We start from the raw sequence: 19,089 nt of genomic DNA, 5'->3' as shown, positions 1-19,089 counted from the left end.
GTTGATCAAGATACTTCTGAGTTCACTGTGAGCTATAAAATAGAACAAAACAATTAATCCTATTCATTTTTACTGCTGCTCTGATAAGAGAGTAGAAAGGTTAAGAATTTCCCAGGGTAGCTCCAGTGACTTAAAGAGGAAAAACTCTTCCGACAAAATGTGATGAAATTTGATTCCACTTATACCAGTATAAATCCATTAATTTTACTTCAGCAGAGATATTGGTGGGGTGAGATCTTCACCCTTGTTCCAGACTCTTTATGCCAGGTAAGGGGGACTTCCAATTTTCTTGTGAGGAAAAGGCAATCAAAAAACTATTACTCAGGCAGATGTTCTGCGCACATAAAGACGATTCATCATGCCAGATGTTGTTTTATAATGCTTGGGACAGCTGACGTACTGAGAAAAATTGGTTTCCTTTTGGAGTAATTTTTATATAAAATGTTAGGATTCTCTACTTCATTATAAACCTCTACCTCAATACAACGCTGTCCTCGGGAGCCAAAACATCTTACTGTGTTATAGGTGAAACCACGTTATATCGAGCTTGATTTGATCTGCTGGAGCGCACAGCCCCTCCCCCCCCAGAATGCTGCTTTACTGCGCTATATCCAAATTCATGTTATATCGGGTGGCTTTATAATGGGGTAGAGGTGTATTACTTTTGCCTCTGTTATTTCTATATTCAAATATTCCCCCCACACTAGATTTTATTTAATACTTTTATACACTAGAATTACAACTTTGATACACTAGATTTACACTAAAATACACTAGATTTTCAACTCTATGGGTTATGGGTGGAAACATGTGGGTATGTCTACACTGTAGCTAGGAAGGCGCTTCCTGGTGTGGGTAGACAGATGCATGCTAACTGTGCTCCTATTAGCATACTAAAAATAGCAGGGTAGCCAGAGTAGTGTGGGTGGTAGTTTGGGCTAGCCTCCTAAATACAAACCTGCCCAGACTCCCTGGGTACATACTCGGGCAATGAGCCTGAGCTGCTGTCCATGCTACCCCAGCTACACTAGTGCACTATTTTTAGTGCACTAGTTCAAGCAGAGCTAGTGCATCTATCTACCAGTGCTGTGAAACATGCTCCCAGGTGCAATATAGATGTACAGTATCTTTGTCTTGTACATCTCTATTTCCAGTGCATCATCCTCATTATACATGCTTAACATATGTGCAAAATAAGGATAGCTTTCGTTGCTGTGAGTGTTCTTAGTGTTATGAAGTTTGTCTTAAAATGTCTGCCAGGTTGAACCACAGTATTCAGTTCATTGGACCTATAGAGTCATAGAATATCAGGGTTGGAAGGGACCTCAGGAGATCATCTAGCCAACCCCCTGCTCAATGCAGGACTGGATCTGAATATATCTAGCTTTGGCAGCTTTGACTATTTTCCCAAATGTTCACATGGGGCCTGATTATCCAAACACTTGCCACTGGGCATCGGAGTTACTATTTCGAGTAGCCCCATTCACATTAATAGCACTAGCCATATCTGCAAGGGCTTTATGGGATTTCATGGTATATATTGATTGCAAAAATATTTACAGCTGGCCCTGCTATCTGGTAGTCGAGTGGATACATGCAGATTAATAATTGATTTTAAGACATACTCAGCAGCAACATCACTGTGTCTTAGGGCCGGACTGCAATTTTTTAAAAATTATTCAGCAGCACGATGGTGGCAAATGCAAACCCAGATTAATCTATCAATCATGAAATTATACAAAAATTCTCTGGATTGAATTACCTTTGGTTGAGTTAATACAAACAAGGAGCCTGTAACTTAAATGCAATTGGAAAATGAATATTTTTGAGGGAAGGGGAAAATATACACAGTATCTGCAGAATGGGGTGATTATATTCAATTCATGTTGGTAAACCTAGTTAAATAATTACTTTGAAATCTTTGAGGGTCTTAAATATTAATGTTATCAACAGGCTGAAAAAATGTAAATTACTCTGGATGACTTGTAGGAGAGGTTGATTCTGAAAAGATGTTTCTAACGGCAGTTTTTCTTTGCATGACTGAGCACATGTGCAGATTGACACTTTACACAAAGATTACATTTATAAAGGTTACTAAATGGTTAATCAATTGTTATGAAGTCCAGCAGCCAGTAGGTTGCTTATAATAATCTATAACACCTTTGACTGATGTCCTTACCAATACGATTCCTGGCTGTGATATGTTTATTACATCTAATAGTCATGTATTGACCCATTATAAACTGTTTATAAACGTAGCCTTAAACTGTGACTGACTAAATATTCCTTTACACCATCTGGGGTGTACCAGCTGTGAGGAACTCACAGGATGTCTTCCTGCCTGCCTTTCTGACTCTAGCTATGTCCCATTGCCTTTGGACAAGGCAATGGATAGTAGCTGCTTCCTTGAGAATTGATACAAACTTAGAGGGCTGAGACTATAAATCACAAAAGAATTCAGAAGTGGAATCCATTGCTACGTATAACAGGCAAATCCTGTCTTCCCCTTCTTCCATGACTGCAGAGGGTCCCCGATGCAGTGCAACTGGTGTGATTCTGCTTCACGGGTGGGTAGGAAAGGATATAGGGAGAACTTGCACTGGGACTGCACTCCCTCAATTCCATGAAAACCAGCTCCTGGGATCTACCTTGTAGGTCCGGGAGGATCAGGACAGGGATGGACTGGAAGGAGCTGGGATGGGGTTGTGGATCTGCCAGTGTGCATTTTCATCAGCCATTGTGGCTTCCATTTCAGCATAGGCACAGTAGTGTTAGGAGAAACTATATCCTCAGGGCTACAGTAGCAGCCTGGAGCAAAGCTTGTGTTGGAAGATGACTTATCTCCATTTCCCATATGACCAACACCCTCATGCGAACTCCCAATTACTTGAGTGTGCTACAGGGGACAAGCTTTCTCCAATTTTCAGGAGTAAATGAAGTTCTTTTACTGCTCTTGCCTTCTTTATGCCTACTGTGAGATGTCTAGATGAAGCAATTGGGGTGATATTAGCACTGACATACCCAGGAACACCTCAGTGCCAGCTGCAAAGGAGGTTACAAAAATATCCTGATCCTGGCACGTACATTCTGCTTCACCAGATAGTCATGTGAGGTCTCTAATAGACACTTATGTCACACTGAGTCTAATAATAGCTGCAAAGTGTACATATGAATGATGTTTAAGGAGTCGTGTGTATGTACTGAAAATATGTTTTTAAGTTTGTCACCAGCCGAAGATAAAAACAGGTTTCTTCCATACAGTAGGTAAGCTGTTTCTTTCTCTATCAAAATATAAATTAAGCATTGTAAGCCAACATAGTGGAAGCCCCTGTTGCATAGAGATTCAACTGGAAAGGAGCACACAGGGAAAAACAAGCTATGGGGTTTAGTTGGCTGTGTGCAAAGACTGAATTGGGGCGGGGGGGCATATGTGGGAGGTAGAGAGGGCACTCCCTTGTTCTGCACCTAGGAACTAATCTGGCAATACCATTACATTCATGAAAACAGGATCACAACCAGCCCTGGTTGAAACACTGCAGAAGACATTTGGAGTGCAATAATCATCTTTACCTAGAACATTAACATGTTACACTTTCTAAAGACTAAGCTTATTATACTTTAGTTTTATATGTAGCTTTTTGTTTGTTTTATCCTTACTCATTACCTCTGAAATTTTGATCTCTGATAATAAACTTATGATTGCTTTTACTAGAAATATATCTCAGTGCTGCAGTATTAAGTGCTGAGTCTGAGCTGAACCAAATAAGCTGGTGTTATACTGTCCCCTTGGGGACAACAGAACTGATATTTCTGTGAGTGTTCAGTGAAGTAAGGGCTGGATGCTACAGGGGAATGCTTACAGGGGAATACCCCCTCAGGGACTAGGGTACACCTATTGTTCACCTGCAAGGCAATGCAAGGACTAGCATAGCCCAGAGAAGACTTATTGGGTGTCTAACAGAGCTGACACCCAGTTAAGTGCAAGCAAATCTGCTTCTTGCTGGGCCAGGAAAGTAATAAGGCGACTCAAAATCATGGGTACCCCAAGACCCGTCAAAGTACCCTTCCAGAATTATAGCCTTTCCTTTTTCTTTTTCAGGAAACGGATCTTATTCTGACCTTTAATATCTCAATGCACCGTTCTTGGTGGATGGAGAATGGCCCAGGCTGTACAGTGACATCTGTGACTCCAGCCCCAGAATGGGCACCGGAGGATCATCGTTACATCACTGTCTCAGGGTGTTTGCTTGAATACCAGTATATAGAAGTGGCTCACAGCTCCCTTCAGATCTTCCTTGCAGTAAGTGTTCACAATCAACCTCTCTTCCAGCACTTTTTCTAGAATTTATCTTATAGAGAAGGCTGACCTGCCTCGCCAGTCCAAAACTGGGACTTCTTATGGTCCATCTAACACTCAGAAAAAAAATTATTTTTTGCTACCTATATTTTTGTAAACTCATCCTCCAAAATGGCTGTTCTTGCTGAAATTTTTGGGTGAAAAATAAGCTTGAAGTAGAGAGCAAGCATGGAAAATTTCTGCCAAGACATAAAGGCTGTGAAATTCTCACTCTATTGACATTAATAGGCAAAATTCCCATGAATAGCTCGGCTGTTTGATCATTGACCTGCTAAGCCCAGGGTTGTGAGTTTAGTTCTTGAGGGGACCATTTAGGGAACTGGGGTAAAAAAAACTGCCTGGGGATTTGTCCTGCTTTGAGCAGGAGGTGGGACTAAATGACTTTCTGGGGCCTTTTCCAATGCTGATATTCACTGGGACCAGGTCTTCATCTTTAAAGTGTGACAAAGTTATAAGCAACTGAAAATTGGCTTATAATGTAAAGTGTTCAACAACTTTAACTATAGATGATGATGATGCTAGCTCTTCCTACAATAATAGTTTGTTTCTATTGCAGCAGTGTTTAGAGACTATGATTGAGTCCCCATTGAGTTTAACATTTACAAATGGGTAAAACAAAGACAGTACTTGCTCAAGCAAGGTCACAGTCTTAAATTATGACAAGATGCAACTTGTGGATTAACAGACAAATAGGCTTGAGGTGGAGAGGACAAAGTAATAATGAAGACAGGTGTATTTGCATAAATATATAATCACAGGATAGTGTTCAGGCCCAGCGTCTGTAGCTCAGGCTCATCTCAACTCAATTTTGTTGATAATGAGTGATGAGCAAAAGAACAAGAAAAAATATAGTTCAATGTAGGTTCTGTTCCCATTCAGAAAAACATGGTGTGTTGTATGTCAGATCTTTTAGGGGTGGCAATGTCTGAACACAGCTGTATTTCTAGATAAGGCCTCCCTTTTCATGCCACAGAAAAAGTACAGAATGACAATGTGTTGAAATCCCAGCATGCTTTAGCCATGGTTAGGCCTTTTATTACTGCTTTAGTTACCAGAGCTGTAGTTATTATAGGTAGCCATTCACAAAGCAAAAATTGGGATCAGTTTTCCAAACCATCATATTGGGTTGCATAATACATAGTTTAAATGTTTTCTTATAAATAATAACCACTGTTCTGCATGTAAATACGGTTTCAGTAATAGAACCACTGGGTGAACACAACACAAAGTTAGACAAGCAGAGTTTTCTTCTCTTTTCAACAAACTAATCTCTAAGTCTCTGCCGAGATTTATCCCTGGTTACTGGAAAGAAGTTAATCTTTCCTTCCAATGCTCTTTTATGGGCACTTAAGTGGATTTTGGACTTTAACTGTAAAATCATAAATTACAACCTATAAATTGTTTACTTGTTTAAATTTGTTTTTTTTTTTTTTCCCCTGTGTTCCTGGCCAGTATCAGGTTAATGTTGATCTTAGCTTTTCAGGGACAGTAGCATCACTGGTTGCTCTTGAAGGGGTTTCTGGCAGATAAATGTCTCAAAAAGGAGTAAGGAAATAATTCTGATTGGAGCCAGGGGGGAAAGTAACTTAAAGGATTTACTGGTATGCCAGAGTCCTGAGCAGGGGCATGGCCTCAACCGGAAGAGGTGGGGCCTTTCGTGATTTAAAGGCCCTGGGGTCCGGCTGTGTCTGGGAGACCCAGGGCCTTTAAATCACCCCGGAGCAGCGGCACCATGGCTCGGACAGTGATTTAAAGGGCCCAGGGCTTCCTGCAGTTGCAGGAGCATTGGGCCCTTTAAATTCCCGCCTGAGTCTGTCTGCAGGAGCCCCGGGGAGGCTCCAGCCACTGCGGGGAGCCCTGGGCCCTTTAAAGTGCCGCCAGAGCTCCGGCAGTGGGGCTTGGGCGGTGCTTTAAAAGGCCTGGGGCTCACCACAGGGGCCGGAGCCCTGGGCCCTTTAAATCACCGCTGGAGAAGCCGGTCCAGTCCGGCACGGCATACTGGACCGTACCGGCTTACTTTCACTTCTGATTGGAGCTGACTTTTATGATTCTTTGAAAGTGACATAATACCCACTTTGACAGATGTCACCCATGAAAGCTTATGCTCCAATACTTCTGTTAGTCTATAAGGTGCCACAGGACTCTTTGTCGTTTTTTACAGATCCAGACTAACACGGCTACCCTGCTGATACATAACATATTCAGTGCATTTTCTATGATTTTTTACTAGGCTTATTTTTTCCAGAGTAATGCACATCGGAAAAAATAACCCCAACTATACATACAATATGATGGGGGCTAAGTTAGCTACAAGAAGTCAGGAAAAAGATCTTGGAGTCATTGTGGATAGTTCTCTGAAGATGTCCACACAGTGTGCAGAGGTGGTCAAAAAAGCAAACAGGATGTTAGGAATCATTAAAAGGGATAGAGAATAAGACTGAGAATATATTATTGCCCTGATATAAATCCATGATATGCCCACATCTCGAATACTGTGTACAGATGTGGTCTCCTCACCTCAAAAAAGATATACTGGCACTCGAAAAGTTTCAGAAAAGGGCAACTAAAATGATTAGGGGTCTGGAGAGGGTCCCATATGAGGAAAGATTAAAGAGGCTAGGCCTCTTCAGCTTGGAAAAGAGGAGACTGGGGGGGATATGGTAGAGGTATATAAAATCATGAGTGATGTGGAGAAAGTGGATAAGGAAAAGTTATTTACTTATTCCCATAATACAAGAACTAGGGGTCACCAAATGAAATTAATAGGCAGCAGGTTTAAAACAAATAAAAGGAAGTTCTTCTTCACGCAGTGCATAGTTAACCTGTGGAACTCCTTGCCTGAGGAGGTTGTGAAGGCTAGGACTATAACAGCGTTTAAAAGAGAACTGGATAAATTCATGGTGGTTAAGTCCATAAATGGCTATTAGCTAGGATGAGTAAGGAATGGTGTCCCGAGCCTCTGTTTGTCAGAGGATGGAAATGGATGACAGGAGAGAGATCACTTGATCATTGCCTGTTAGGTCCACTCCCTCTGGGGCACCTGGCATTGGCCACTGTCGGTAGACAGATACTGGGCTAGATGGACCTTTGGTCTGACCCAGTATGGCCGTTTTTATGTTCTTATGTTAGGCTTGCAAAGTGTGCAGCTAAAGAAAGTTGTGCAGTTCATATGTGTATGACTTGATGAAAAGAGTACTTAAGATACATTATGCATAGGCGGAAGTGAGAGCTCTTGGCCCCATCCTTTTACACATTAAATAGAGGGGTTTAGAGGGAACTGTTGTATTTTCACAAAAGGAAGCTCTGCTGATGCACTAGAAGAACTCCATAGCACTTAAGGTTCCCAGGGGAAGAGATCTCTCCTGAGAACTTCCTAAACTGTGCTGGACAAAGTGTTTTGGTGGCCTCTAGCCAAATAGTGCCAGATTTATATGTGCTATTACAAATATTATGTGAGTCATCTGTAATTATACATTCTGAAGAGTGTTGTTTATAGATAATTTTTTCCTTTTCAGACCTAAAATACCTTGAGAACATTAAAGAGTCTGACCTACACTCTTAAAAGTCAAGAGATTCAACCCTGTGCAGAGGACGAGCCCCAGGCCTGGGCACTACTTATATCCCACATACCTTCAAACTAGGTCTTAAGAATAGCACTGGGGGACTTAAGTGATGCCCAGATCTTGTGCTGGGCAGATCTTCCACAGAGGATAGGATTTCATTCAGTACAAATAAACATCAAGGCCTATTTCCTAACATACAGCTGGTAACTTTGAAGAAGCAACAGAACTATTCTGATTAATGTTGTTTGCAATATTCTGAGCTACTGAAAGAAAGTTGCCTTGTGAAAACCTCCAAATTAGGAACAGTTGTCAGATAGGTACCAAATGCAAGGATCTTCCTTCATAGAACAAGGGTTATCCTCATTTTTGTATTGGGTGCTTATCTACCATGGTGTTAGAAATGCTTAAGATAGTCACTTTGTGCCCATTTGTAGTTGCCTGATAGCCATGTTGATTTTTTTATTACTTTTTTTGCTCAGCTGTTGATTGATTTTATGTTGACAGATGTTGCTCTTGAAAGGAGCACTTGTGATTTCACCTGGATATTGTGGAGGTCTCGTGAACTTGCTATGCTTGGCTTGCCTCTCTGAAACTATGCAGTCTCAAAGGTTCCAATGCCACACCTATTGTGCTTGTCAGCTTTTCTTCAGTGCTTCATTGAAAATAAAAGAAATCAGGAGCTAAGCCTCAATTGTCAGCTGTGTTTCTGGTTTGGTTCTTTTCAAGCCAAGCTTGGCCTAAATTTTATCACTTTCTTTCTGTGCTGTTCATCATCTCACTTCTCCACCTCCCCAACACTCTCACTCCCACTCCCAACCCCACACCCAGTCGTGTGAAAAGAAAGAAAGGAATCTATTTCATTTTTAGTCCTGCAGCACTGCAAAATAAACATTTTTCAGGCACCACCTGCAGTATGCAGCTGTACTTAGCAGAGCAGAACTGCTAAGGATATGATTTGTTCTATTTAGTATGAAGCCCTGAACTTTGGGAAAATATGTGAGGGAGAAATTTCTACAAAACCATTCCACACGTTCCCAGTTAATACTGCCGTTGAAACTGCTAACTTGGAACCTTAGCTTCATTATGTCTCACAAAGCAATAGAGTTTTTATTGAAGTAGAGTGTCCACTTACTGCTATCAGTGAGGTATTTTGGTATGTTACTCAGCTTTTACTCACTACTTACTCAGACAAACTCTACTTACAAGTGTGAGAGGGGGCGAGCCTTTGCGCCTGGCAGTTGTGGTCCATGGTGGCAGGCCCATCTAGTGGTTATGGGGCTAGGGAACCCAGACCTTCCCACTCCACTGGGTTCTGACCCATAGGCCCTCTGAAGCACTGTAATGCAGGAGTCCACTACCTGAGATCCAGCTAATGTTCTCCCCTGGGCCTCTTCAGACTGCTCTGCCCCTTGCCTTGGGTATGTCATGGTGATGGTTGTTCCTGGCTACCTGATCCATGGATTTCAGTAAGGTAGGGAGCCTCGACTCTGTGCAGCCAACCTCCACCTAGGAGTGCCTTCTTGGCCTAATGCCTCTGTAGCAGTGAGTGCTGTTGGGGCGAGGCTGCCCCGGTGTTTTCCTCCATCCTTAACTCTCCAGTATATGGTTTATCCACCCCATCACAAGAAGTTATGCCAATTTACACCACTTGAGAATCTGGCCCAACTACTAAGTAGAACACTAAGTAAAAACAGAGTAAAATACGGAAAGATTCAACCTGATATTTTCAAAATACCATCTACATGTGAAATATTTACTTTTTACATGGTTCCATTGACTTTCTCTGAAATGCAAGTACTCTATTTGGTAGAGATTTTTGCATTATTTGTCTCTTTCTTTTGTTCTTCCTCAACTCCATTATCTGTCTGCTTCTGCAATTATGAGCAACTTCTTGGAGAGTTCTGCTTGTAGAGCTTTCAGCCGCCTCCCACTTACCAAATGATCCTTAGCAACTCTTTGGTTTGGTTCCTATTTGTCTATTCATCTGTGTTGGTTTCATGGTCAGCAAACATGTAGTGGGATGATAAATAATTCAGTCTTTCTCTGGCTCCTCTGTATGACCAGACTGAGCTACTGTGGTGATGGAGTAGCTTAGTCACTCAGCGTGCTCCATACTTTAAATAAAATGTCCTCGTTCACTTAATGGCTATTGATTTTGGCCCTGTATATCAGAGTCATCATTTCATGTTCAGACCTCCTGAGTTATCGGGGATGAATATAATTAAATTACAAACTAATCTCTGGAGATGGTTGTCCCAGGTAAAGGATGAGGTCATTGGTGCAAATACAGTGTGAGGATGTCTGGTTTACTACTGGTCTGTGGATTAGATCACTGCTGTGGATATTATCCACAGACGATATACTGGGTGAGATCTTTAGCCCCATTGACTTCAATGGGAGTTATGCCATTTACTTCAATGGAGCGAGGGTTTCACCCACTGCATGGGCACTGGCTGTGCTTACTTTCCCACTTTGGGCAACAGCATAACCTGTGGCAAGGTTTTTTCTTCACCTCAGCACTTCTCCCTCAGGCAGTGGGGGGCCTGGAGTAAATCAGTCTGACTCTGGAGGGTTTTTCTCTTATCTCTGGTTTTATTTTTTCTTACTTATATGGTGGGCCCCAGGGTGGGTCCAAGAAGTTCTCTTAAGCAAAACAAACAAACAAAAAACCCAAACCCACACACACAATGAAAACAGAAATACTTTCCCCTGACCCTCTCTCGAGCGTTACCTTGCTATGCTGGCGTCTAGTTGCCAGTACTTCACCAAGCAGGTGTTAACTTAGTTTCTTTCCCTATAGCGAAGGAAGACAGACTTCCACCCGGAGAAGCCTTTCCTTCCTGCTGCCACTACCCCTGAGAGCTTCACTCTCTTTCTCACTCTCACCAGGAGAGGGGTTTTTTTAAAGGTCACTGTCAGCATTTAAATGGCCTCAGGTGTTTCCAGTTAACCTGAGGTAACCGTTTTTTCAGCTCATAGTGAACGGCCTTCACCATTCTAGGGTTGATACGTCTGCCCTCCTCCAGTCTCTCAGATCTGCCAGGATTGACTTTGTCATAGATCGAATCCTGACCTGGAGGTTCACATTCTGAAACGAATTCAGCCTTCATTCCATTTGAGTCTTGTGCCTCTCTGCTAATACGAACAAGAGTGACCACATGGATGGTGATTCTTAGGTTGTGGACAGCTGTCCACTCTAATTGAACCAATATCACCATCTAATTTACTTATTTTAAGAGGAGATCAAAGGTTATATATACAGCATTATTCATTAGCTGAACTATCTCCTCTCTTTCCTATAAAGTCAGTGACTGCAAAGCATGAGTTTCTGACTATCTCCAAGAAACATGTGGAACAATAAAGTCCAATCAGAATTTGAAATATAAGTTTAAAGATGTGTGAGTATTTCACCTGCTGTGACAGTCTGGGCCCTGTTGGATAGTGCCCTCTTCCGGCTGGCCTCCAGCTTGCTCTAGCTGAGCCAGCACCCTCCCGGCGGGAATTCTGCCTTGAACCTTCTTACCTAGTTCAGGAAAGGTAGTTTCCAGCAGGGTCAATTGTTGTGGTTTCTTTGTTTATTTCAAGTCTCCTGAACAAACAAGAGCAAAACTTCCCCAAGTCTGTCACTCAACTACCCACCCACCCAACCCAAAATTTGTGGCTCTTACCTCAGAGCCTTTAGATAATAGGACTTCCCACAGTCTCCCTTCTGTCCATTTTTTGTTTCCGGAAGCAGTTCCTCCCAGCAATCGCTTCAGCCTCTGGCAAGTATTGCAGCTCCTCCTCTCCTTTTCCTGCTCCTCCTTTTATGAAGATCAGCCAGTTAAATTGCAAGTCTTTTCCCAATGAGTGAGGCTAATCAGCCAGCTGCTTGCCTCTGACCTCAGTCAAACGGTATCCGTTATACCTGCAAACCTACATACAAATATCAGATCTCTTGCATTAAATATAACTTGTCCAGAAACTGGGGCAAATTCAGATATAGAGAAGGCTAGCACTCCCACTTTTGACTTCATTGGGAATTGCATGCATTTAGGCCCTGATCCAGCAAAGCAGGTAAGCACGTGCTTAAGTCCCACTGAGGTTAATAGAATTCAGTCATGTGCTTAACATTAAGCATGTGCATAATTGTTTTGCTAAACCAGAGCCTTAAAGCACATCTGAATTTGGCCCTCATTGTTTAAAGAGGAAGGATGTTTTTGTAGTTAAGGCACTGGATGGAGATTCTGCCTCAAGATTTGCTAAAGCAGACTTTTTGCATGTCCTTGGGTAAGGCACTTCATCTCTGTGTGCCTCAGTTCCCCATCTGTAAAGGAAGGAAAATATTTTCTGTGTATCTCTTTATCTGTTTTGTAAGTAGACTGGAAGTTTTTCAGAGCGGGGAGCATCTCTGACAATCTCTGTGTTTGTACAGCATCTAACACAGGGGGACCTTTAAGTAACACAAATAATAACACTAATTACATTTCACATAGCAGTGGAGTCCAGACTCACTATATACAACTTCTATCAGTCTATATTTTACTGTCTGATTAGCCATTACCTGCCTTCATTCCCAAATGGCTGTTCTGTCAAAAGTACACAATTAAAATCCATGTGTAGATCAAAACTTTGAAAATATGCAAAATAAAGATCAGTCATGCAAATTAATGTGAAAGAATTACATATCCATATGCCAACACAGGATTTGGACTATTTATTATGCTTGTCTTTTACTTCTGCACTTTCACACTCACAAGTCTATTGATTTTAGTGGAACTAGGTGCCTGAGTGATGGGAATATGATTAATGCGAAGGCATCACCTTAGGCAATTTGGTTTTTACTTGTACAGGTGCCCTGGAAAAGATGAACTGTGTAACATGTACCACTAAATATGATTCAGTAATATTACTCCAGTAGAACAAGTGAGTAGGCATTTCTTCATATACTGTAAATACATTATTGCTGGTAACTTAACGATCAAATAAATAAAACCATAAGAAAATTAGTGTATGTAAAATATTGAACAATACCATAATAATCTTGTTAATAGTATATTATATGTCCTATATTGTTTGCAAATTTTTTATTCCTTCCTGTATTAATACAAGAAAATATGCATTACAAGAACTACCATTAGACCATAATTAAAAATTATTTCATTGTTTAGAAAACTATAATCAATACTTACTAATCCAGGTTGCTTACAGTAAATACCTACCATTCAGAGTATGCTTAAAATAGCTGTATGACTCTGGTGGCTTGTGCCAGTCACCTGAATACAATCTTGCTTAACCCTCTGGCTACACACTCAGGTGGCCATCATAGCCATACTGTGATTTTTAGTATACTGAGCAGAGCTACTGCCTGTATGTCTGCCCAAGCTAGGAATCATACTTCCCAGCTGCTGTGTAGAAATATCCTTAGTCTCTATGTGCCTCAGTTCCCCATATGTGAAATGGGGATAATAGCTCTTCCCTACCTCATAGGGCTGTTGAGAGGATGAATGCATTAAAGATTGTGAGGCAGTCAGATACAGTGTTGATGGGGGCCATATAGTTTGCTAAAATATAGAAAGAGGGGATTTTCAACATGCCCTCATCAATGATTAGCAATCAAAACATCTTGCTGATGACATCAGATAAGAAATTTGAATAATCTGATGCCATGTTCTGGAATTATTAATCTGTTTTTGTGCATTGTGGCATTTACTCTCAGGGGATGATGGCCACGCTGATTTAATAACGAACCTGGTTTAGAGGAAGTGAAAAACAGCTATAAAAAATAAATATATAAAAAAATCATATAACAAATGAAAGAAAGGGGAAGTTGATAGTAATAAATATAAATCAGAAGCTAGATATTGTAGAAAATGGATAAGAGAAGCAAAAGAACACATGGCGCAATCTCTGGCCAGCAGAGTTATGGACCATAAGAAGAACTTTTTAAAGTATATTTGGATCAAAAAGAATCCTAACAATGGTATTGGTCTGTTACTAGATGGAAATGGTAGAATTATCAATAATCCTAAAGAAAAGGCACAAGTGTTCAATAAATATTTCTCTTCTGTATTTGGGTGGGAAACAGATGATGTAGTCCTGTCATACATGATTATGAAACACTTCCATTTATATAGTAATTCTGGAGGATGTTAAAGAGCAGCTACTAAAGTTAGAATTCTTGAATCAGCGGGCCCAGATAACATGCATCCAAGAGTTTAAAAGAGCTTTCTGAGGAGCTCACTAGCCCATTGATATTGATTTTGAGTAACTCCTGGAACAATGATGAAGCAAATGTTGTGGCAATATTTAAAAGGGGTAAATGGGATAATCCAAGTAATTACGGGCTGTCAGCTTGACATCAATCCTGAGAAAACAATGAATCAGCTGATGTGTGACTTAAAGAAAGATAATATAATTAATGCCAATCAATATGGTTTTATGGAAAATAGATCTTGTAAAACTAACTTTTTTGATTAGATTGCAGGTTTGGTTGTAAATGTACTAGCGTTGATGTCATATATTTAAACTCTTATAAGGCATTTGACTTGGTACTGTGCAAAATTTTGATTAAAAAACTAGAATGATACAAAATTAACAAGACATGTAAAATGAATCAACAAGTGGATAACTGACAGGTCTCAAATGTAACTGTAAATGGAGAATTGTGATTGAGCAGATGTGTTTCTAGTGGGATCTCACAGCGATTGTCTCTTGGTCCTATGTTATTTAATATTTTTATTAATGACCTGGAAGAAAACATAAAATCATCACTGATAAAGTTTGGAGAAAACACAAAGATTGGGGGAGTGGTAAATAATGAAGAGGACAGTCACTGATACAGAGTGATCTGGATTGCTTGGTAAGCTGGGTGCAAGCAAACAATATGCATTTGAATACAGGCAAATGTAAAGTCATATATCTAGGAACAAAATATATGAACCTTATTTACAGGATCATGGACCCTATCCTCGAAAGTGACTCTAAAAAAAGACAATGGAGGTCCTGGTAGGTAATCAGCTTAACCTAAATTCTCAGTGCAATTCTGTGGCCAAAAAGGCTAATGCAATCTCCAGATTTATAAACAAAGAATCTTGAATAGAAGTTAGGAAGGTTATATTACCTCTGCATGCAGCGCAGGTGTGACTGCTAGTAGATTATACAGTCCAGTTCTAGTATTACAATTCAAGAATGACATTGATATATTGGAGAGGATTCAGAGAAGAGCCACAAGAATGAATGAAGGACTGAAAAACATGCCTTAGAGTGAGAGACTCATGGAGTTCAGTCTATTCACCTTAACAAAGAGAGCATTAAGTGGTACCTTGATCACAGTCTGTAAGCACCTACATGGGGAATAAAAATTTGATAATGAGATCTTCAGTCTAAAATTGCTGGACCAGCTTTTCTTTTGTGGCTGCAGACACTATTCAATATCCAGAAAACTCAGCAGCAAAAGTCAGACTGAAAATTAGTTGGGGTCAAATTAAAATTCTTCTGTTCGGCAATTTTGAACACCCTGCAGGCTCTCGCACCCTAGTGGGTGACCATCCAGTTAAGATTCTCAGTGATTTCACGTACCTTTGCTCTGTTGTTAATAACATGAGTGGCATTGAGAAAGAACTTGAAGTCCACACTGCAAAATAGTTATGGGGTGCCTCATTAAGAATGTCATTCGCAAACTGAATACTCAGATATGTAGAGAGATGAAGCTGAGGATATATAATGTGTCAGGAAAATAGGCCATATCTGGATTTAATCCTGAGTGACTTTGGTTGCCCAAAATGTTTAATAAAAGTTAGCGTTGCAAAGAGATGCTCGAAGCAGCTTTTTTTGTGTAGGCAAAGAGTTATTAGGATAAAATGTTATATACTTGTCCTAGTCGTTATCCCACTTCTTAGGATATGTTCCCAGTGTCATCATTAACTAGTTGTCATGACAAAGTATGAAAATAAGCAAATACATTACCTTGAATAAGTCCTGAATTATATTTAAACAATCCAGACATTTCAATGTGGGAGTAAAACAGAAACTTGTCTCACAACCCCTTATCACATGGCACCTTCTTGCATTCTGTTTTCAAGAGACATCTGTTCGCAGTTAGTAATGAATTGGGTTATGACATGTCCAACCTAGCGTGGAACCTTCAATGTACCTGATGACCTAAACCAACATGCTGGTACCCCTACATAGACAAAAGTGCAGTAGAGGTGCAGTAGAGAGATCACTGATGTCTACAAAAGGTACCAACCAAGCAGAGAAAATGGAGGGAAGGAACTATCTAGCACCAGCAAGATAGCTGAAGTTATAGCCTGCTCCATTCTCTGGACTGGCCACCCAGAGAAGGAGTGAAGAATGCCTACAGACTAAGCCAAGCCTGAGGTGCAACCAAGAGAGAGAGTGAAGATCAAACCCCACTGTATGTGAAAGCACAGCTCATGTCTTATGATCAGTGAAGATACCAGTGAATATCAGTTTAAATTCAAGTTAAGACCAATCATGTGAGTTAGAAACTTTGAATAGAAAATCCTTCCGTAAAGCAATTTGAATCACTCCAATGCTCTTGTGTGTGTGTGTGTTTGTGTATTACTAACTTTTCCACAAAATAGACACTAAACCCTCAACTCTGTTATTGAAATAGTGAGGGATCCCTGATTAAACCAGTGTCATTCTAAAGATACTATAATTCTGGAGTTTTAGAAATCATTTTGTGTTTGTGCCAGACTATCGGAAAATTACAGGCATTGTGGGTTGGGAAATATATTAGACAAACCCAAGCTCAGTATAATCTATGAACAGTAAAGCTTAATGGGAGAGAGGTAGCCAAAAGGGAAGCTGCTCGGAAATCATTGAAAGGGGTTTACATCCTTAAAATCAAGGCAAAGTTACAGCTGTTACTTTCAGCAAATTTTAAGTTAAATTAATCAAATTAAAGGAAAAGGGACTCTCCCGTCAACCTTTCTGTAAAACCTTAAGGAGGATTGTTGTTCAGTGTGATTTAATTACTAATTGCAGTAATTGGTAAGCCAGTTCCAACCATTGATACTGACTGTATTTCAATTTTACTATTACTTTGACCAATGTAATATGCTCTTATAAGTTAAATCAGGAGAACTATGCCACCTAGCTTAAACTTATAAAACAAATATAGCTGCCTGCTTAATCTTTATAATACATTCCTAAAAGACACACTGATCTATTTCCCAAAACTTCAATGCAGACAAAGTAACCTACATAGGCAAGAAAGGTAAAATCCATAACATTCCTGAGCCCATTATAGATTTCAGTAAGTTAGAATATAGTCCTATTATTCCTACAAATGCTTCAGTGATCAGTATTCTGACTTACGGGACTGAAACATGGCCCCTCTTTGGCTACATCTACATTATGAGCTCATGTACTCATACTTGTGCAGGCCCTCATTAAGCTAGCATGAATATAAATAGCAATGTAGCCAATGTAATATGGGTAGTGGTAGCAGAGGAAGCTGGTTTCAGGAGAGTTTGTACTGAGCATGGCTCAGCAATGCCTCCACTGCTACTACCCATGCTACCGCAGCTACGCTGCTATTTACATTTGCACTAGCTTGATGAGAGCTAGTGCGAGTATGTGTACATGAGCATGGGAATCATACCCCTAATTTGTAGTGTAGATGTAGCCTCAGTCAAGATGCAAAAAAGTTGGACACCATTCAGATGAGCCATCTCTGAATGATCGAAAATGTCAAATGATTAGGGCTGTCATGCAATTAAAAAAATTAATCCTGATTAATTGTGCAATTAAAAAAATTGTGATTAATTGCAGTGTTAAACAACAATAGAATACCATTTATTTACATATTTTTGGATGTTTTCTACATTTTCAAATATATTGATTTCAATTACTACACAGAATACAAAGTGTACAGCGCTCACTGTATATTAATTTTTTATCACAAGTATTTGCACTATAAAAAACAAAAGAAATAGCATATTAATTCACTTAATACAAGTACTGTAGTGCAATCTCTTTATCATGAAGGTTGAACTTACAAATGTAGAATTATTACACAATAAACTGCATTCAAAAAAACGTAAAGTTTTAGAGCCTACAAGTTCACTCAGCCCTACTTCAGCCAATCGCTCAGACAAACAAGTTTGTTTACATTTGCAGGAGATAATGCTGCCTGCTTCTTGTTTACAATGTCACCTGAAAGCGAGAACAGGCATTCTCATGGCACTGTCATAGCCAGTGTTGCAAGATATTTACATGCCAGATGCGTTAAAGATTCATATGTCCCTTCATGCTTCAACCACCATTCCAAGGCACGTACATCCATGCTGATGACGGGTTCTACTCGATAATAATCCAAAGCACTGTGGACCGATGCATGTTCATTTTCATTATCTGAGTCAGATGCCACCAGCAGAAGGTTGATTTTCTTTTTTGGTGGTTTGGGTTCTGTAGTTTCTGCATCAGAGTGTTGCTCTTTTAAGACTTCTGAAAGCATGCGCCACACCTTGTCCCAATCAGATGTTGGAAGGCACTTGAGATTCTTAAATCTTGGGTCGAGTGCTATAGCTATCTTTAGAAATTTCACGTTGGTACTTTCTTTGCGTTTTGTCAAATCTGCAGTGAAAGTGTCCTTAAAATGAACCACATGTGCTGGGTCATCATCCGAGACTGCTATTACATGAAATACATGGCAGAATACAGGTAAAACAGAGCAGGGGACATACAATTCTCCCCAAGGAATTCAGTCACAAATTTAATTAATGCATTAGTTTTTTAACAAGCGTCATCGGCATGGAAACATGTCCTCTGGAATGGTGGCCAAAGCACAAAGAGGCAAACGAATGTTTAGCATATCTGGCACATAAATACCTTGCAGTGCCAACTATGAAAGTAGGAACGTTGCCAGCAGATCAAGGGAAGTGATTATTCCCCACTATTCGGCACTGGTGAAACCACATCTGGAGTATTGCATCCAGTTTTGGGTCACCTATTACAGAAAGGATATGGACAAATTGGAGAGAGTCCAGCAGATGGCAATGAAAATGATTAGGGAGCCTGGGCACATGACTTATGAGGCTGAGGGGACTGGGGTTATTTAGTTTGCAGAAGAGAAGAATGAGAGGGGATTTGATAGCAGCCTTCAACTATCTGAAGGGGGGTTCCAAAGAGGATGGACATAGGCTGTTTTCAGTGGTG

General features: G+C 40.3%; 1 protein-coding gene across 2 annotated transcripts in view; it reads left to right on the top strand.

Annotated features, from left to right (window-relative positions):
- NKAIN2 (sodium/potassium transporting ATPase interacting 2) overlaps positions 1-19,089 on the top strand; it is a 788,381-nt gene that overhangs the window by 664,126 nt on the left and 105,166 nt on the right. For both annotated transcript variants that reach the window (XM_050949891.1, XM_050949890.1), the window contains exon 4: positions 4,100-4,300. In XM_050949891.1, coding sequence (XP_050805848.1) covers positions 4,100-4,300 — 201 coding nt within the window. The remainder of the gene's footprint in view (positions 1-4,099; positions 4,301-19,089) is intronic.

The sequence above is a fragment of the Gopherus flavomarginatus genome, chromosome 4 (genome assembly GCF_025201925.1).
Source record: "Gopherus flavomarginatus isolate rGopFla2 chromosome 4, rGopFla2.mat.asm, whole genome shotgun sequence".
Lineage (NCBI taxonomy): Eukaryota > Metazoa > Chordata > Testudines > Testudinidae > Gopherus > Gopherus flavomarginatus.
Note: the sequence above shows the minus strand (reverse complement) of the source record. Positions and strands in the feature narration are given on the sequence as shown.